At 34.5% G+C, this 22,003-nt stretch overlaps 1 protein-coding gene and 1 pseudogene across 4 annotated transcripts in view; one reads left to right on the top strand and one right to left on the bottom strand.

Annotated features, from left to right (window-relative positions):
- The window catches only part of PTPRZ1 (protein tyrosine phosphatase receptor type Z1), a 185,165-nt gene that overhangs the window by 50,217 nt on the left and 112,945 nt on the right, over positions 1-22,003 (bottom strand). For all 4 annotated transcript variants that reach the window (XM_028525564.2, XM_028525565.2, XM_028525566.2 and 1 more), the window contains exons 7-11: positions 20,739-20,896; positions 20,437-20,587; positions 10,346-10,530; positions 8,866-8,992; positions 2,007-2,053 (exon numbers count right to left, since the gene is read on the bottom strand). In XM_028525564.2, coding sequence (XP_028381365.1) covers positions 2,007-2,053; positions 8,866-8,992; positions 10,346-10,530; positions 20,437-20,587; positions 20,739-20,896 — 668 coding nt within the window. The remainder of the gene's footprint in view (positions 1-2,006; positions 2,054-8,865; positions 8,993-10,345; positions 10,531-20,436; positions 20,588-20,738; positions 20,897-22,003) is intronic.
- LOC114507643 lies at positions 12,826-13,709 on the top strand (annotated as a pseudogene).

The following is a 22,003-nucleotide window of genomic DNA, read 5'->3' as shown; positions in this document are numbered from 1 at the left end:
AAATGGGAAGAAAATATTATACACACATGAACACACACACTTACAACCTCTGTTTCTTTTCTAGCAGAATTTGGACTTTATGAAGTTTAAATACCTCTCGTAATCTGATGAAGGTAATGGATCATTTCTTAATCCTACCCATCAAATCTTGCCAGTCTCTATGAGGTCATACTGCCTCCTGTCAATATTTCAAGAATATTTCTCCCATGCTCTATGATTATTCCATACATATCTGAAACCACAAACATTTAATGAATATTTCATCCTACAAATTCATATGGAGTTATTGTGAATCTCTCTTGTACTATATGGTTTTGATCTGTGTCACATTTAAAAAAAATTATTGTGAAGACTTGATTGTGCTGGAGATACTTTGTCTTTCAAAGTCATGCAATTCTATTTGAAGAGGATCTGAGAAATATCCCCAAACTATTCCAGATATTTACAAATATATTCCAGATATTTGCCAACTTCTCTCATTCATTCCTGCCTGAATCAATGAAAGTGAATAGCACTGTGAACTGAATGTGTACCCCCAAAATCATCTGTTGAAATCCTGCCCTCCTGCTGTGATGGTATTAGGAGGTACGGGTTTTGGGGAGGCAACTGAAATTAGATGAGGCCATAAGAGGAGAGCCCTCATGAATGGGATTAGTGCCTTTATAAGAGTCATGAGAGAGCTTGCTGCTTCCGCTCTGCTCTGCCACGTGAAGACACAAGAAGTCAGCAGTCTGCAACCCAGAAGAAGGCCCTCACCAGAACTTGGCCATGCTGGCACCTTAACCTCAGACTCTCATGCTCTAGAACTGTGCGAAAGAAATTTCTGTTGTTTATAAGCTATCCTGTTTATGGTATTTTATTATAGCAAGATACTAAGACCCTAAAGATTTGAATTTACAGTGTAAAAGTATTTTTCCTTCCTTTGACTTGATTTTGGTGATAGTTTATAGATATGTACAGATCCATGAGCACCAGCACACAAGCATGCACACACACTCACACACAAGGTGAATTCTGTGAATTCTTTTTGAGATGTGAACCAGTTATTTTGGTAAAATAATCCTTTGTAAGAAAGAATAACTGTAAATTATATAAACTATTGAGGTAATTATATATGTGAAAACACAACCTGACTGCTATTTATTACTACATAATGACATCAGTTATCACACTTTATGAGCTCATGTACATATATGTGCATATGCGCACATTCACACTACATTAACAATAGTTCCTGGATTTAAACATATGATCTCGGTTTAGATGAATAGTCAAGTTCCCCCATTTTGAAAACTAAGACAATGTTAAAATTCATAAATATTCTTTTTTTTAAAGATTTTATTTATTTATTTTTAGAGAGGGAAGGGAGGGAGATAGAGAGAGAGAGAGAGAGAAACATCAATGTGCGGTTGTTGGGGGTTATGGCCTGCAACCCAGGCATGTACCCTCACTGGGAATCGAACCTGCGACACTTTAAATATTCTTAATTACCCCTTTACTTGAAGAACATTATACTAGCAGTAGATACATTATCTGAAGAGTCAAAACACAATATTCTAATTAAATGTGCAAAACTATATTCAATTTATATTTTGACGGATATTTATCATCAATCTATCAACCATTGGTTAAGCTAGTTACAAATAAACTGTAGCAATTTTAAGAATTGGTTAAACATTATTTTAGTGTTTTAGAAAAATTTGAGTCAAAAATTTCTGATTTATAGCTACAGTTTCAACTTATAATTATTTTTAAATTCATTTTTCATTATCACCAAAACTTCTGTATCCCTGTTATTTTTATTATACTAATTAAAGTGCCTTCTAATTTGTTCAGATAAGAATTATGTGTATCAGTTACATGACTATCTACAAAGCTCAGCAGCTAACCCTACAATGAATAATGCAGCCTAAAGTTTTATTAACAAACTATCTGAAACTTAACCAACAATTCAAAGTAAACTTTTAAATCTCAGAACATTTGAATATAAAATATAGCTATGATACCTTGATTATTTCTTCAGTTCCAATTAATTCAGGAAAAAGGTCAAGTTCTACAAAATCAAAAACAAAATTATTAAAATTTATATTCAGCAATCTCAGCCTTGTGGGTTTACCTTTGGTTGGAAAAAGAAAGAAGAAAAAAGACTGTTAGCTTTGAAAGTACAAAACCTCTCAAAATAAAAAATTTGAGTGTCAGTTTTGAACACTACTGACCACTGTATAAGACAACACTACATGAACTGGTGTGAAACTGCATTCAAAGCTTTCATCTCTACCCTCCACTCGAACTCCCTTCCCTAAAAGGGGGCCCATGAGGCTAATATTACTAAGTATAAAAAATCAAATAATTTTTCATCAGTGCAGTTTGCTTTCAATCTTAGCAGAGTTGATAACAGCATAGTTGGGAAATGCCAGTGGTTTTGAGAAGTGACAGGATTTACTTTCTTATTTAGCTACTATTCCTTATACTACTCTTCTGACTGAGGGTCAAATAATTCTTTAATTCTTCAGATTTGGGCTCCTACCTACTTGCACACAGGGTGCTGCCCCAGGTAAAATGGAGAGTGTTTTCTAGCAGGTCCAGGTGGGGCTTGTGTGTGCTTCCTTCTCCCGGACAAACTCAGCTAATGCTGTCTATGCAAAGAATGTAATGACCAGGATCATTCAAGTCTGTACTCACAACTGACTAGAATCAGTGTATTTCTAGTACATGGGTATGTGAATCCTAAAAGAAGTAAATACTAGAAGATGTTAGGAGCTGGTGCTGTCTCTCCAACAAGGAGTAGAGGAGGATTTTTGCTACTTGTCATCTGAGCTGCCTAGGTCATCTGGAAGAGAGGAAACAGGCCAACTGTGAGGGCATGAGCATTATTACAATGATGTTCTGCTATTATTTAGCAGAATCTCACTCCACTGCCAAAGCTTACTCTCTTCACTATCCCAATGCTGTTTATGTTCTGTTTTATGTCTCTGTATATCCTCAAAGGAAACGCATATTCTATAAAATTTTCAAAGGCATAGCTGATCTAATAATAAAAGTTCATCACACCCAGGCCTGTTTTCTTGAGTCTATTTTTATCAGGAAATTGTGAGGTATTCAGAAATGTAAAACCAGGAGGGGTGGGGGGAAAAGGCCGAAAACTGTAATTGAACCACAATAAAAAAAGAATAAATAATAAATAAAATATAAAAAAGAAAAGGAAATGTAAAATCACAAAATATGGTGATATTCATGAATTCCAGAAGGATTCACATAAAATGAATACTCTCCATTTCACAGAGTTACTTACCCTGAACAATTTTCTGTGCTGTAAAAATGAAAATATTCACTGAAAACAATCACAGTCTTAAATTTTAACTCTCAATTATTATTTTTTTCTTGTTAAACCTGACCATGAAGTTGTTTGGAAACTTTTATTTGGATTATTGCTGTTCTCCTTTTTCAATTTTTGTCTCTACAAAACCTTTTTCCCAACATGTTTTTCACGGTCTTTATTCCTCAGGTTGCCAAATTAAAGTGATTTCAATAGTCCAGAACAATTGTGTCTCTATAACCTCCAAGGAAACCAGGGAATACTATATGTGAATTTAAAAGTGGGATGCAACTAAAACAGAGAGAGAAAAAACAACCTTCAATATGACTTTCTAAAAACCACAATTTGAGTAAGTTATGCATATAAAAGTCTCTAAATTCAGCATGGGAGACAATGCATAATTTCACTGACAATGCTTTCAAATGTGATCATTCTTTTTCATGTACTTCAAAATACTTTCAAAATACTCTAACGTTAACAAGCACAAATCATAATCAAATACTTGTTGCGGATGCATATATTATACTGCAGATCAGGGGTGTCAAACTCATTTTCACCAGGGGCCACATCAGCCTCTCAGTTTCCTTCAAAGGACCAAATGTAATTTTAGGACTGTATGAATGTAACTACTCCTCAACTAGGGGCAAGGAGCTCGGTGCTGCCACTGGGTAGAAACAAGGTGGAGGGCTGGATTCAGCCCGAGGGCCTTGTGTTGGCCGCCTGTGCTGCAGATGTTTCTCTGTTAAACAGCTAGGAAAAAAAGTCTCAAAGACAGCTTGTTCTCTTCAACATGCTTAAGGAACAGTTATAAATTAGAACAACAAAGGTCTAACTTCACTTAACTCTATACTTGTAATGGGTAAAGGCAATTTTCTTATTAATTGTCAGGGTTGGGGAAGATATACATACAGATCACATTGAGGACTGATTCCCTTCTCTTTCAGTATTCTCTGTGTTAATTGCATTTATTTTTATCTTTTTACCAGAGCATAAATTAATTACATGGATGATGGTTCCTCATGTTAAAATACATGATTTTACCCAAACATATGCCCTTCAGAGTATCAGTAAATTCTACTATATGTGTCTTTGCTGTTTACTTCATTAAGAAGTAAGTTCTCGATCATGATATTTCCCCTGCCAGGTAAGTATTGGATGGATCTAGAGACCATTATGCGAAGTGAAACAAGCCAGGTGGTAAAAGACAAATACCATGTGATCTCACCTTTAAGTGGAACATAATCAACAAAACAAACAAGCAAGCAAAATATAACTAGAGACATTGAAATTAAGAACAAACTGACAGTAACCAGACGGAAGATGGGAGGGGATAATGGGGTAAAAAGAGAGGAGGGTTGGTCAAGGAACATGTATAAAGGACACATGGACAAGCCAAAGGGTGGCAAGCATCAAAGATGGGAGGTGGGGATGGCTGGGTGGGGGGAGACTGACAGGAGGGAATGGAGAGAACTGTACTTGAACATCAATAAAAAAAAAAAGAAAAAGTAAGAAGTTCTTTCTGGGCCCCTTTGGGCTCTAGAAGCAGCATATGTGGACCCAAGCAGATCTTTGATCCCTCTCTGTTCTGTGGCACTTCCTGGGTGAATCCCCGAGTTTGGGTCTTCACACTGGTAAGTACATACCCGCTTTGAGGATCTTAATTCTGGTTTCCTATCAGATCATTTGGATTGACTGAATATAAGGTTGCCCAGCAACACTTCAATGCTCCCTCTAAACCAGAAGACTTTGGCTGGGTCTCTTCAGAACAGTTTTTAAATAAAATAATTTTGGAAGAGAGTTTCTATTGCCCTGAAAATGAATAAGTTACTTCTGGGTCTGAGAATTCATAGCAGCCAAGGTCAAACTCTGGAGACTGATACATCTAATATTGTGTACCCTTTGGACGGTTGTTCCCTCAAAAATAATAACTGATGTTTCAGTGGCCATTGGTCTGACTCAGGCACTACAATCACATATAACAGTGCAAAAATTATACTAGTTTCCAGAATCTTCTCACTTCATCAAAAGAAACTCCACGGAGGCTGTAAAAGTCTAACCATCAAGACTTTTTTTGTCAGTGAATACTTGGAATTCATATTTGTGTAATAACTGAACAAAAGCTCTTGGCTCACTGTAGTTTTGTTTTTGGCACTTGCAATGCTAATTTTTCTAAAAGAGCTTATTGGTAACACATTAATATTCTATAACACAAAAAAGCACCACTAATGTAGGCTGGCTAGCAAGACTTATTTAATTGTTTGAAGGTAAGCCAAGGTTCACAGTGCAAACGGTCAAAGCAATGTGGACTGCAATCTTTTCAAACTGTGATTACGTATATCATATAATAACACCCACAGCATGGGATGGCACAGGCTGGATAAGGACAAATGTAGAATGATTTAACAAAGACAATTGTTGCACAACTGAAAAGCACACAATAACAGAAAACTGTGCTCATTTAATTCATCGTGCGTTTAGATTGAACACATAGTTACCAAGGTCATAAAACATGTACCTAAATAATGTCCCTATAACTGTATAATAATTAGCTCTACATTATAGATAAGAAATAAACACAATTATATCAGTTAAAATAAAATAAATATGTTTATGAATTACTTATTCATAAATTTAATTTTCTACAAAGTATTTGAAAAGAACGTACTTTCCATTCAATGTTAAAAATGTTTCCTTGAAAAATTTTGTCTATGAATATAAATTTATGCATTCATTTTAAAATAGCAGTTCAAACATATGAATAGTTGTATATGGTGATACTGTTGTACACAAAATATAATTAATGCACAAGCAATAACTTAATAAATTGGCCAAAGTTAAATGCACAATTTGGATGATTGAGGTTTTCTTCACAGATATTGATTAGAATATTTGAAACCTATGAATGAAAGAATAAGGGCAATTATAAATGATCTCCTTCAGCTCTCTTTAACCAAAGCAATAAACAGTACGATATTTAGAAAATGGTTTATCCAAAATATAGTAGACTAATCAATAAGACATAACACAATGTTACTAAGGTAATGAAACAACATGATAAACAGGACAAAATGGTACTAATAGAAACCATGATGTAAGCAGTACTCAAATCTACTTACATCTGTATTAGCCACATAAATCACACAATTCACAAACTTGTAGGTACCATCAAATTAAACCACTAGAGTACTGCTGTCAAGAATTGTACTGTGTCATGTTTACCAAAGAAACAATATTTGACATGATATAAGTTCAATAATAAATTGAAAACATATAAATTGAAATGCCTTTACAGCCTTTAAAATCAGAAGGAATGAGCTGTAACAGAACTACTATTTTCTCTATTAAAAAAACCAAAACAGGAAGACCCAACTTTTGGGTAGATTGACTTTTGATGAAGTAGTTTTTGAAAGAATAATTTACCTAAGTTTTTAACCCTTGGCTCTGCAGAGGAATATCACAGTGAAACATCAAATCAAATACCATCTTCTGCTAATAGCATCCTTACATCAAATCAAACTCTATCTTTTGCTAAAACATCGTTACAGTGTATGTTTTAAAGACTGAGACATTCGTGGAGATTAAAGTGTGTCCACACTAGCATCTCATTACTTCATCAGTGTCTTGATCCTTTAAATAAATAGAAAATAAGTTATAATATTCATTATTTTGTAAAAATGTGAAAGTGCTACAAATGATACAATGCTGTACTTTGTGCCAACATCATTTCAGTCTAAAAGGATCACTCAGAAATCACTTCTGTAGAAAATAGACATTTGATCTATTTTTTCATATGCAATAAGCTTCTCAAAAAGAAGAAGAAAAAATTCAGAAAGTTTAAAATTTTGCTACTGTGGATAGAGTAAGAAAGAGCACAATATAAATAGCTAACAGTAATTGTTTTCTGTAAACTCCTGGATAATTGTTTTATTTACAGAAATTAGAGTGGTATAATGAAACCTAGATAGTAAAATCAAGTGAATGTATTCAGTGTAATTCATATCCTGAAACATACAACAGGATTAGAGGAGACTTTTATATGCCATATTTCATCAACCCTCATACGATGCCGACCAGCATGGTCAGTGTCTCGCTGCTCAAGATGTTGTTTTCTGGGTGGGGCAGTGTAGAGACCTTTGGGGGGTGATGACATGCAGCAGAGGAGCAGGAGGAGATGGTACAGCGGAAACCACAGTCAGCTATTTGATACTCACCTTTTAATAACACTCAGAGCTCACATTCCATTTAAAAATAACCTGATTTTGAAACACAATGCTAAGTGAAAGTGGTAGGAAAGGTGGTTATACCCAGACCATGAGGCAGGCCATAGGGAATATTAAATAATGATATTGCCATTGTAACAGTAGTAGTAGTCATTAGCCATCAATGTTTTTAACCTGAGAAATACCTTGGCAAGTTCTGTAGGTTGTGGTTTAAAACAAATACATAATGCAACATCTAATGCTCTGACATATATTCTTTAAATGAAAAATTCAAATAGTAAGAACACTATGACAAAGTAATTAATGAACAAGCTCTTAATGGATCAAAGTCCACGCTGTAGCATATGGACCACAAAGCAAGCCAATACACATCAATTGTCCATCCACACATAAAACTGAAACCTTATACTTAATATAGTTTGCAACCATTCATTTCCATTAAAAACTTGTAAAAATTCATTGAGTAGCCTCATGATAGGGATGACCAAAGAAATTTACATTCATGTATGTATATATATATTTGAATATATTTATGAATATGCATATGTATGATGTTCGTGTGTATATATACACATATACATATATAAATATAGAATTCATTATACTACTTTAAAACTGCCTTTACTAACAAAGAATGACTAATTGTGTAAATGTATAGTAGTCAAATTGTGACAGTTAGAAATTCATTTAATTATTGCATATGCTTTGAGATCAAAAGATTTTCCCATAATACTCAGAGAAGATGCATGCAAATAAATACAACTGGAACCAACTTTTTGTTTTGCTTTTGTGAAATAGTACTGGGAAATCAACTAAGAGGAAATCACTCCCACACCTCAACCAAATTACAAAATGTGGATAGAAATATTTAAGATAAACTGTTGAGATGTTTTGTATAAATATTTCAAAGTACTTCACATGATCCTAGCATCATGTATATACTTACTACGAAATGCTTTGCGTGCTGAAAAAGGAAATAAGCACAAATGAAACCAAATCTTTATTATTTGAAGTAAAAGTTTTAATGTTCACATAGCTATTTTCATTTGATAAGCATCAGAGACATTACAAAAGATTTTGCTGTTCTTATTTTACAAATAGAAAATGTCAATATTCTGAATAAATTTACTGATTGTCGTGTCTCAGACATGCTGAATGAAAAATAATTTCCATGTTTCACAAAATTATGTGTGATCCAGACTAGAAAGAAAATAATTTTGCCTTCTGGCCAAAAGGATATAAAATTAGACTGAAAGCACCAGTGCCTCTGGCAACTAAACTAGCATCAATGATTTAGATAATACACAGGCATATAAGGTGGGCACTTACCAAGGTCATTGGAAGGCATGTCGACAATCAACTGGTCACTGTATTTTCCATATAAGCCATTAGTGCATATGGCTACTATTTGAAGAACATAACTCATATTGGGTAGTAAGTTACTGAGAATAGCACCCTAAAAGAAAGTTGTCAATAATTTTACAACTGTGTTACTTTCAACTAGTATTATCATACTAGACATTTGTCCTTAGAAAATATTTTTTCATTTGTTGATGAGAAATATTTACATTTTATTAACCAAAGAAAAAGTTTATGTAATGTTAAGTTGAAAACCTACTAAAACTAGGCATTTTTAGCTTTAAAAAAATCTGATTTAGTTTTAGAATGGTTAATTTTTAACTAGAACTCTTAAACTTTATAAATGAGTGTCAAAAATACAAATTAATATTTTAGACAAATGAAGTATAGCATTTGCAAGAAATAAAATAGTAAAAACACAATGAAAACCCAACTTATTTCTTTATCTTAACAATATATAAACCAGTCAGTAATAAAATTATTATCTACATATTATGAAATGAAAAATTGTATATTTCCATTAATTCCACAACTTTCCCAATTCATCATGTCTCTGTTCTAGTTAACTAAATTTAAAATGTTGGTACAAATTTTATCTATTTTGTCCATATAATATTCAACACCATAATGACAGGGACAGTTTTTGTTTAAAGACAGGTTCCTAGGGTGTGTGGGACTCTAGCTGTCTGGATGCAGAGGTCAGGGTCTGACGTGCTGTGGGGTCTTCGGGGAGCCACACCCAGATGGGGTTTTCTCAGCCAGACTCCGATCTATAGCCAACACTTCCCTACCAAGGCAAAGTTTACTGCTGAGATGCTCAGGTAACAGAAGGAATCTGTCCTTTATCTTCTTTAGCTCATGTGCATGGGTGGGGAGGAAGAGCAGGTAGATCTTTCCTGAGGATTACCTGCCTCAGGTCCTGAAATTCTGTCTCAATTGACTTCACCTGTGCTACTTGCAAATTTGATGCCAAAAAAAAAAAGACTTTCAAGGCCTCTCTACTGTATGATTTATTTTTCTTGTGCTGGTGAAGTATGATAGGAAAATAATACATGATGCTATCAGAGCACTGAGATTCCAGGCCCAATTCTCTCCACAACTGTGAGATCACAGTCAAGGACTTTAACTGCTCTTTGAGTCCCTTTCTTTGTTAAGAGAAGCCATGCTAGTGACCTCTAGTTGCTAAGTGTTCCCTATATGTCTACCCTACAAGTCATTTTGGCAAAGTTGTGGTCTCCTGGAATTCAAAACATAAATAAGAACCTAGAATAATTCACTCTTAGTTTTGGCATAATTTGGGCTAGCTTCTGCTTCACCTCCTCCCCACTGGAGAGCCTCATATAAAGTCCAAAGTAACTGAAGGCAACAACATAAAACCACTTGTAAGATCTTTCCTTGAAAATTAAACTATGATGTCATCAACACAAGAAACGGATGATCTTATAGTTACCAGGTCTTGATAGCCATCTGTTAAAAATTCATGCTTGGTTTGGTCTTCTCCCTCCAACTGCTGGTAAAGAACTGCAAATTTCTCAATCATAGTATCATAAACGACTCGAGGTCTCTCCCATGTAACAAGAAGGCTGGTATAATTCTCTGGGTCAGCTTGAACATTTTCTGGTTCTGAACTACAAACTGCAGAAAGAAAAAAAAATACAATTACTGGTACAACTGTCAGCCTCTAGGATTTAGCTTGTAAAACATATCCGATGAAGACTTCTGCTGATTTTATTTCAAAAGAATGTAAAGAGTTAACACTTGCCCCCTGTGGAGCTTTTGTTTACTCCACTTCCTGTTTGTGAAATACTTCTGCCCCCTGCCTATGTCTGTTTGTTCAAACCCTACCTTCTCACTCAGGAAAGGATGCGGTGGAGTCCTCTGACCTCTGCCGTAGTGATCCATTTCATTTTTAATCGTCTTGTTTTGTTTTACTACTGCTTTTGGATAAATTGTATGTTCTCTTATATTATTGTTTTTCCAAATAGGTCTTAACAGTTTATAAACATAAACACCATACCTATTTATTTCTAGATTGACTACATCACTGTCTTGAATATTTGGCATTAGCTCATTTTTAGAAACAAATGAACAAAGGACATCTACAAGTTTATGGTACCATTATTTTTCTTATTAAGTACTAGAAAAATTTGTTGAGCTCAGAATGAGGAGAATTTTAATAATAAAGATGCTCTACTACTAGATTGCTTGTTTATAGGCCATCCTTGAAATAATTTAAAATTTGCAACTTGAGAAAACCATAGGGAAACAAGTAGAACTACTATTTCAGTATTTTTCAGATCTGCTGACCAAAATCCATTTTTGAATAACAAACTGATCAAGCTGTTAATTTCATGGAATTAGAAGATTGGTTTGTATCACCTGAAAAAAAATGATATTTTGAAAATCTTTCAGGAACTTAAAGTAGAATTCAAGCCGATGCTGGGAATGGCGCCAAAAACTTGGTGTCAACTGAAAGAGTACCCGTATACTTTCTGAAATACATTCAGATTGTGATAGTTTGGACTAACTGTGAGGATAAAATTATAAAATTTTATGATATTATTCAAATTAAGCAAAGTAATAAATATATCTGTTCATGAGCTGGATAGATTTGCAAAAGAGGGGGAGAGAAAGGTCACTAAGACCAAGGATTAATTAATATGCTCACGGAATCTGGGTTTTGTTTACTGGGGATATTAAAGCTACAAAGCCACTGAATGAGATCCTACATAGGTCACCCAACTGTCACTGCTACAAAAGCTATTTCAAGGTCCAATGAAAATATACCTAAACAGCATCAGAATGTCACCAAAAACCGTTATCGCTACACTAGCCTGTAGTTTATCTCCTGAGCACAGGAGGGCACCCAAAACTCATAGCTGGCCTACGAATTGAAACAAATTTTACATGCAGAATTTAGTATTAGCAATTTTAGCAAATGTATGCTATGCTAGCAATGGTGTATGAATAAGTCAGAAAACTATAAATATGTATAATTTGTATAAATAAATGCATGTATAACTTTATGAGTTAGAGACAGGATTGATCAGTATAAACTATGATGCCATTTTTTGTTTATCAAGGAATTAGGGTGAGCTAATCTTTAAAAATGAAAGGACAATTCTGCCATTATAAAACACATGAATTCAAAATAAGAAAACATATTCTGTAATAATTTAGGTCCAGACTACATTATCTTTATGCTATCTAGTGACTCTTCTATTAGTGTCCACTAGATGACAGAAGACCATCAAATCATCTCAAATACATGTGAGCTACTCACAGAGACTGTTACTGTAGGAATATGATTCCTCAGTTTTGCTTATAATGATTCCCAAGTCCATCTTAAAAAGTTAAAAGTGATTCTGGACAATCATTTGTAGATTTTTGTCCTCAAAAAATCAATCCTGGGCTTTAGAGTATAGAAATGATTTAAAGGGAACTATTCTCTTCCCCCCAAATGAAACTATCAAAATGCATTAAAATTTTATGCACACACACAAACACACACAAAATACTGCTGGAGAAAAATATAAAATTATTGGCTGCAAGATACTCCAAAGTCTACTGCCTAAAAAGTACAAACTTCTTTGGTCAAATGTCAATGTCTATCTAAACCTAATAGCAGAAATCACAGATGCTTAATTTTAAAGAATAAGTGTTAGCATAAAGCTGGATTCTAAAAATTAATATATGTGTAATCAGGTCCTACTGCCCTGTTTTTTTATTTATAAATCTCTAAGAGCTTATTGGTAATTTTTAAAATAGTTTTTACTTTTATTTTAATTATAAATATATTTTAAAAATACTTCCTTTGTTTATTGATAATCAATAATTTAGCAATAGCTTATAAAGCTGCAGCTAAATCTTGTATTTTAGATATTGAAATACAGGATTTTATGGGGAAATATATATTTTAGAATGTATTAAAAAGATATCTGCTTTTTCCCATCTTGCAAGATGGCAGGTGAAAAAACTGAGAAGCTGGATACTAAGGAGAAGAAAGCTGAAGCCAAGAAGGATGATGCTGGCGGCAAGGTTAAGAAGGGAAGCCTCAAGGCCAAGACACCTAAGAGGAGGAAGCCCCACTGCAGCCGAAACCCTGTCCTATTCAGAGGAACTGTCAGGTATTCCTGGTCAGCTGTGTATTCCCAACAGGCCATGTACAAGAGGAAGTATTCCACAGTTAAATCCAGGATTGAAAAGAAAAAGAGGAGAAAGCTCTTGCTACTGTCACAAAACCAGTTGGTGGCAACAAGAATGGTGGTACCCGAGTGGTTGAGCCTCGCGAAATGCCTAGATACTATCCTGCTGAAGGTGTGCCTTGAAAGCTGTTGAGCCATGGCAAGAAACCCTTCAGTCAGCATGTGAGAAAACTGCAGACCAGTATCACTCCCGGGACCAATCTGATCATCCTCACTGGGCATCACAGAGGCATGAGGGTGGTTTTCTTGAAGCAGCTGAGCAGTGGCCTGCTACCTGTGACTGGACCTCTGGCCTGTAATTGAGTTCCTTTGTGTAGAACACACCAGAAGTTTGTCATTGCCACTTCCACCAAAATGGGTATCAGTGGTATGAAAATCCCAGGAGAAGAAGATCTTTGACACTGAGGAGCAATATGAGATTACAGAGCAACTCAAGGTTGATCAGAAAACCATGGATTCATAAATTCTGCTGAAAATTAAAACTGTCCCTCAGCTCCAGGGCCACCTTCACTCTGTGTTTGCTCTCACAAATGGGCTTTATCCTCACAAAATGAAGTTCTAAATTCCCTTAGAAAAGCCTAATTAAATAACTGATCTGTTTAAAAAAAAGATAATCTTGCATTTCTATCTATATTTCTATCAGGTTCTTTTAAATAACAATCTAGTTAATTCCATATGCATACCCTACATAGTGTTCAAGTGTAAAGCTGGGTAATTATCATAAAATAAGTTATTAATTTGCACTAAATTTTCCAGATTTTCCTTGTATTTCTTACTGAAATTGGCTTATCTTATTAGAAGGACATGTACTCTATAAAACATAAAATCTGGATTTAAAATCCAGAAGTATTTTCCAGATCAACACATACTCAAGATATCCAATTGATATAATAAAATAGTAACAAAATGTAATTTGTTTGATGATGGAAAGTTCAGAACTATGTTGAGGTCCCATTTCCTCTACAGGACTGAATCAACTCTCTCATTCTTTCCCCCACAAGCTACATGTGATCTGGCTCATAGTTGATGATTCTTCAAGGAACACAGGCCAAGAATGAGAATCTGATTTCTGCAAATCCTTGACTATGAGCCAGCCTATTATAAACCTGCAATCCACGTCAAATCACATAGAGTATAAGTGTGTGCTTCGGTACAAAGGCAAAGAATCCTCACACATAAAGAATGAACATGTAGTCTCCTTTTTTAGGGTGCAATGAAAGTTCTCACTTAAACACTTATTTTTAACATTGAATTGTCAACCACTTGGTTGCTGGCTGTGATGACATACAAATTTCTGCCTCTAAGAAGCTTGTTCCTATGATAGCCTATAACCCATATATCTAGTAAGCTATACCATATAATGGATGTTTGTTTCTAAGTCCTAGACTCCATTCATAGAGGAATAAAAATAAACTTGTAAAAAATATACCACTTAGACCAAACTAGGTTGTGCTTTCCAAAACTACACATTTTCTCACTAAAAGGTGTAAAAGCTTCACAGAAATTCATTTATCTTCTAATTATTTATAAACATATAAGGTTAATATCTCCTATGTAGGGATGTGCATGACTTGCAAAACAAGTATGAAAGGTTAATAAGCAGTGCATTGGGTGTCACGAAGAGACAGGAAAAACTGGAAAAAGAAAAGGAAGAGGTGAAGTATAAATGAGGAGAACATGTAAACTTTTTGGCAATAGCAAATCTCTCAGCTAATTATGAAAGTTGATGCAGATGGTCAAGAAGATATGAGTCTCCTGCTTTGATGCACCATGCAACCACTGATATGTGAAATTTTCCTGCCTCTGTTCTCCTCTAGGACTTTTATGGTGTCATGACTTAATTCATCTCAAGTTTATTTTGGTTTATGGGGAAGTTGGTAATCTAGTTTCTTTTTTTTTTTTTTTTTGCATATACATGTCCAGATCTCCCAACACCATTTGCTGAAGACACTATTTTTACTCTATTTTATGCTTTTGTCCCCTTTGTCAAATATTAATTGACTATAGAGACTTGCGTTTATTTCTGGGCTCTCTGTTCTGTTCCACTGATCTATATGTCTGTTCCTGCACCAGTACCAGACTGTTTTGATTACAATGGCCTTGTAGTATAGCTTGATGTCAGATATTGTGATCATTCACTCTTGGTTCTTCTTTCTCAAAATTGCTGAGGCTATTCAGGTCATTTATGGTTCTATATAAATTTTTGAAATACTTGTTCTATTTCTGTGAAATACGTCATTGGTGTTTTTATAAGGATTGCATTGAATCTATAAATTGCTTTGGGTAATATGGACATTTTGATGATGTTAATTATTCCAATCCATGAACACAGTACATGCTTCTATTTATTTGTGTCTTCCTTAATTTCTTTCTTCAATGCTGTGTAGTTTTCTGAGTACAGGTCTTTTTACCTCCTTGGTTAAGTTTATTCCTAGGTACTTATTTTTCTCCTTCCTATGGTAAATGGCTTTTTTCACCTAATTTCTGTTTTTGATATTTCATTGTTGGTGTATAAAGGTGCCTTCAATTTCTGAATGTAGACTTTGTATCCTGCTATTTTGTCAAATTCATTTATTAGGTCGAGTAGTTGGTTTATGCCCACCATTTAAAAAAATACTGAGATAGGCACTTTGACAACTGTCGTGAGAGGAGCCTAAAGATTTACAGACTCAGAAGTCAATTGATAATTAAAGTTGTGATTTCCCCTCAGGAAGTAGCAGATCTTTATAAAAACTAATGGAAACCTTACCACAACTGTTAAACAATAACTGAAAATAATCTGTCACTGTTTTGCACATCTAAATAGTTATATCATTCACTTGAGAGAAATTGTCAAAAGGAATCTTGCAAAGGAAATCTTTCCAATTGTACCTAACTCAGTCAATCTTCTCCAGGGGTTACAGTAAATGTGTCGATAGTTAGACCTGTAATATATAATTGTCTAAGAAGTAAATAACCTTCAGGTAATTTTTCTGTATATAGTTAGAGCATAGTGTTAATGTACATGTGACATTAATGAATGCTATTTACAACTACTGACCTTCAAGAATGTGACTCTGCTGATGTATAATTCATCATGACATTTTTTTAGAATTTATTAAAAACGTTTCATAGCTCAGATACCCATTAAGGGACAAAGACACTCCTTTAATGTTATTCTGCCTTGAAAAGCATTTCATATTTTATTGTTTTTTTAAAGCTTGCATTAAATATATTACAATGCTATTAAATGAGACTTGAAGTATATTTATAATTCTATTCAACAAACAAATGCCTTAAATGCAGAAAACCTGAGTAACACCCTGCACTTGCTGTGATAGCTCGCCCCTTATGCATACACACACATATATACACAAGTATGTATACATACATCCATTACAATATCAGTAGCTGTAAGTCTGGAGCACATCATGTTCAAAAGACTGCTCTGCTCTGCAAACTTCAGTATATTTAAACCCTTCGACAACATACAAAATGGCATTTAACTCTCATTTTATATATGGAGAAACTGAGGCTTCCATAAACTAAGTAAATTGGTAATCTTTATATAATTAATAAGTATTGGCACTGGGCTTTGAAACCAAAAGCCTACTAGACTATAAAACCCATGCCTTTTCCCACTGTGCTTCACATGGCCCCTGCTTCTCAGTGGGGAGTCTTGATAGTGGACTAGGGGGGCAGTGGGAAGGCGTCTGGCACCTGGAAGACATGGGACAAAGTTGAACTTCACCTACTGACACTCACTCACTCTCTGTATGGTTATTCATACACATTCCTCATTGTCTAAAAGACAGCTTTTACTATCTCCTTCAAGATTCAATGGTTCTACTAAGTTCTCTGATTCTCAGAGAAGCCAGTGTGCACTCTATGCTGCTGAAAAGGCATGCCTTCCTACTAAATGGCAGCTCTGCACAAAAATGCAGAAATGGAGGACTAAAGTTTTGATAAAATGAGTTCATACACAAACACTTACTGAGTTCCTGATATGTAGGCAAAAGTGAACAAAGCTTGATCTCTACTCTCAAGGAGTTTACATGAATATACAGACCTCACATGGCTTTTGCAATTATTTGCAATGTAGTTTCACAACTATATTTTTCTACAATGAGAGAAGAATTCTGACAATTTTCATGTCAACTTTTACTTTTCTATTGGTGAAAATGAGGATGTTAGATATTTATCATAGAAAAATATATAAACATATCCTGAATATTCAAACTGAGAAGATGGTTAAATAAGTTGTTATACTTTATAATGGAAAGCTACATAAAGAATGGTGTGTTAACAATATATTTATAGCACTGAATAAAACAAAATCAATAAACAGGTATATGTAGTGCCACTTAATTTCTATAAGAAATAATAATATATTTTTAATTAATTTAACAAAAACATCTGGAAGGATATTCATCAAAATCTTCATAGCATTTATATCTCTGGTTGGTGACATTATAGAAAATTTTTATTCTCTTCTGTGTGCTTATCTATATTTTTTTAGTTTAAAAAATATGCTCATGTAATAAAACTTACTTTCAGATTGTTTAACAAAAATAAACATTGAACATAAACACAAACCTCAATTCTTATTCTCAAACTCAGTTGAAGAAAGTAGAAAAGAGATAACGTGTCCATTAAGAAAAACATCAAAGGACTACACACATGGCGAATGACAATAGGTAATTGTTGAATGCCACCACTCGTGATGGAACAAGCAAAACTTTAGCTGTTGCAGTTTTTGAAAAAGCTAATATTTCTGAAAAGTTTCATATCTTTAAAGTCTTTGGTTTTTATCATAAAATTATATAAGCAGAAATGATGTTCCCTTATAAATATAAAGCACAGTGGAGAGATGTTTGGGAGTCTTTAAAATCAAGAAGACCTGGGTTCAAAGACTGGGTCCTTTATAGTTCTGAGAACTTGGACATACTTAGTATCACCCTTTAAACTGTAAAATGAAGAAAACAAGGCCTATAAGAGGTTGAACACTCTGATTTACAAAATACATGACAGCTATTACTGTTTTTGTTAGGATTACTTTTGGACTTCATCCCTCAACTTTGGAAACAACAATGTTACTTACACATTAAATCAGAATGACACATGGGTAGACACACTGAATGGTGCAATAGACAACCATTAGGTATAACCTGCCTAATTTGCATTATATAGAAATGGATTCATTTCATCATTTGGTAAATGTATGGTAAGTGAGAGCTGCACTTTAGCTCAGCAACAGAGGTTAAGAAATAGAAAACCTACTTCTTTCATGGAGCTCACAGGCAAGTGGGAGATAAAAATGAGTAAGTAAACAGTTATCATTCTATGCCAACTGCTATGAGGTTTGGATGCACAGAACACAGGCACACCGGGGCACATCGCAGAACTGAGATGTGCATCATTGTCTTGTATTCTATGGGCATAGTGCCTCTACAATGGCACAATCTGTGCCCTGGCCAGAGCCAGACTGGTAGGGATGGAGATAGAGTCAGAGTGACTCTCCAGTGCATGCAACGGTCTACTGAGTCTTGAAGGAGGAGGAGAGCAATGAGTAAAGACAGTAGGGAAAACACGCCATGGACAGGAAAGAGCATGTATAAGTGGAAGCTGGGAGATATGGTCTGTCCTCTCAGGGGACTTTACATAGAGTTCAGTATGAGAGAAGGAAGCGAGCTGGGGAGGGGAATACACTGAGACTAGTTAGTACCACACAAGAAATGTTTTAATTAAGTATAACTGATAAAGGTACACGATGAGGCCTTGGCTGGATACGCCAAGCATGTAGGTTTGTTCCCCAGTCAGATCACATACAAAAATTAACCAATGAATGCATAAATAAGTGAAACAACAAATCACTGTTTCTCTCTCTCCCCCTCTTCATTTCTCTCTCTCTCTCAAATCAAAAAATAATAAATTGTTTTTTTAAAAAGGACATGACAAAAGAATCACATTTATTTAATTTGGTATTTGGTCATAATGCATTTTAGAAAAGGAGCTGATTAAATCCAGTTTCTTTATTCTAATCAATTGTCTGTTATTTACCAGACAGGATGTTACAGTATTTAATGTTGCTAGTAGAAATATAATTAAATTTCCTCTCTTTGGGGCAATTTGAAACTTAACATAACATTAAGTACAGCTATTCATTACTCCTGTTTTGTGCTCTATTTTTTGTGGTTCAAAGGTAAACAATGCTCACAAATATCACATTAAAACATGCTGACTTAATGCCTAATCTTCAAAGGCAGATGATTATTAAATTAATTTTATACATGTCCAAAAACTGATTGTAGGGGTGAGATCAAAGAAGACCATGTACTTGGAAAAGTTTTAAGTCCCCAAAGCAAAGGCCACTCAACTATTTCTTTCATGAATCAGTCCACTCAAAGGACAAAATGAAAAGGACAAGTCAGCAGATGCACCGACTGTGTCCTCCAGGCATCTTTAAAGGCTCTGACTGCTGTGCCAGCTTCAAAAGACCCAGCAACCGCTGCAGGGATGCCTCCCATGTCCCCTCATTGCCTGACCAGGACAAAGTTATCCCCACCCCTTACCCCCAAAGAAGGCAAATGGGAAAAAGACTCACTTTGTATTCATCAATAATTAAACACATTTGGTTTTGATCCCTACTAGGTGCTAACTCTTCCTTGGGAGCTGCCAACACAAAGATGAACACTAAAACCCAATTTATGGTGACAGAAGATTTGACTTTTGGTGGTGGGCACACAATGCATTATATAGATAATATATCATAAAAAATGTACACTTAAAACCCGTATAATCTTAGTAACTAATGTCACCCCAATAAATTTAATTAACAAATACTTGTTGAAATAAATTACTTCTCTGCCTCAAAAACAACGAAAAAAAACACCCCCTCAAATCATACCTCAAGGCTCAGTTCAAATATAGTTCTCTCATTGAGGTTGCATGAGCACCCCAACCAGACGTGATCTTCCCAAGCTCTGAACAACTCAGTCCCTCATTAATTTCTCTTTCATAGCTTTTAGCACAGACAGATTCCATAAATGAATTTGGGGGTGCATATGTGGTTTCGCCATTTTTTACTGCATGGTTTGGAAAAATCACTTCCTTACTGAATCATTTCTCATCTACTAAATGGGGTTAGTCATGTGGCCAAAAATAGATATTTTTAAGTTGTCATTTTTTTGACTTTGGTGACTGAGATTCAGAGAAGCTAAATAGTTTGTCTAAAGCTACAAAGCTAATAATCAACATATTTCTAAACATGTATGTCTTGTATGTTTTCCATTGTACCACACTGTCTCCTAATGCTGACTCTGTGAGCTGTATAGGAAAATTATATTTCAGTACATACCTGCTTCATGAATCTCTTCCTTCCCAGTGTAAGAGGAAAACACCTGCCTAGAAAACTTGTACTGTTGCTCTCGAAAATTATTCTGTAAGTAGTCCATCAGCATGACGTAACCAGACTGTTGCATTGTAAGAACTTCACAAAAAACAGCCAACTAAAAAGAAGATAATTTAATATATAACTTAACATACCTGTTTCAAGGGCAGGAGTAAAAGGCTTTAAAACATACTCTGTATAAAGCTCAGAAAATCTTTTTTTTTTACATCCCTTCAAATTACTTCATTTGTTTGAGTTTCCAAGATTACCTGGCTCTCAGAGATGCTCACTGCATCTTTAAAAACAATCCAGTCAACAGTGTCTGTGCAGGGAGGAGAGGTCAATGAGCCGTTGTAAGTGTAATACTTGTCAGTGGAGTTTGGCAGAAGGTTCAGCAAAATGAACGAATCTAACGCAGCCTGTTTCCCTACGAAATAATAATATACATCTCAGCTGGAACCCCAACTCTGCAATTGAATGTTCTCAACTTCTATGGAACAGAGATATGCATATGCTTTTCATTTATGTATATAATCAGAAATCAAATTTTATTACATATTTAATCAGGAGTGAAATTATGTTATCTATTTAATCTGTAATGGAATTTTGAGGATGTTTTGGATATGTTTTAGAAATGGCGATAGAACTGGAATACTCCTAATGTTCTTACATATATTAACATTACGTAGTGTTAGATGCTTCACCTTTACAGCAGCATGATGCTAGGATTATTTTACATATAAGAGATATTCAAAAATTACATGGCCATTCCAATAAATACTGAAAAAGCATTTCATAAGATTTAGTACACTTACTGGAAAACAATAACATAACCATATTCTGATGCTTATCTTCAAAAACCCATAATAAACATTATAATTAATGATGATTTATTGAAAGCTTTTCCCTGGAAATAAAAATGAGACGAGGATATCCTGCTATCACAATTTATACCCAACACTGAAGTAGAAGACTGGGCCAATGTAATTAAGGAAGAACAAAAATTCATGTAGACTATAGCATCATATTTGGCAAATAACGTGACTGTGCATGTAAATAAAAACTATTAGAATAAATATAAACTATTAGAATTAATAAGTATATTTAGTAAAGTCACTGTATAAAAGACCAATGTACAAAAAATTATTCTACTTCTATGTAACAATATCAAAGACTAGAAAATAAAATTTAAAACAATATAATAATAACAACAAAATATCAAATACAAGGAAATCTAATGATTTGTGTGTATAATATATATTTAAAGTTGTATAATTTTCTTGAAAGAATTACATAAAAATCTTTAAAAAGTGAAAAATACCATGTTTATGAATAAGAAGAGTTATTATTGTGAAGGTGTTAATTTTCTCCAACTTAACTTACGGAGTCAATGAAATCTTAATTGAAGTCCCAGGAGGCTTTGTCTGCTTGTGTGTGTATGTGTCTGTATTTTGTGGTGTGAACTGACATACTGATCTTAAAATTTAATTGGAAATACAAAGAAAAGTTAGGTGAAGAGATTAAGAAGTACAAA

The sequence above is a fragment of the Phyllostomus discolor genome, chromosome 10 (genome assembly GCF_004126475.2).
Source record: "Phyllostomus discolor isolate MPI-MPIP mPhyDis1 chromosome 10, mPhyDis1.pri.v3, whole genome shotgun sequence".
NCBI classification, from domain to species: Eukaryota; Metazoa; Chordata; class Mammalia; order Chiroptera; family Phyllostomidae; genus Phyllostomus; species Phyllostomus discolor.
Note: the sequence above shows the minus strand (reverse complement) of the source record. Positions and strands in the feature narration are given on the sequence as shown.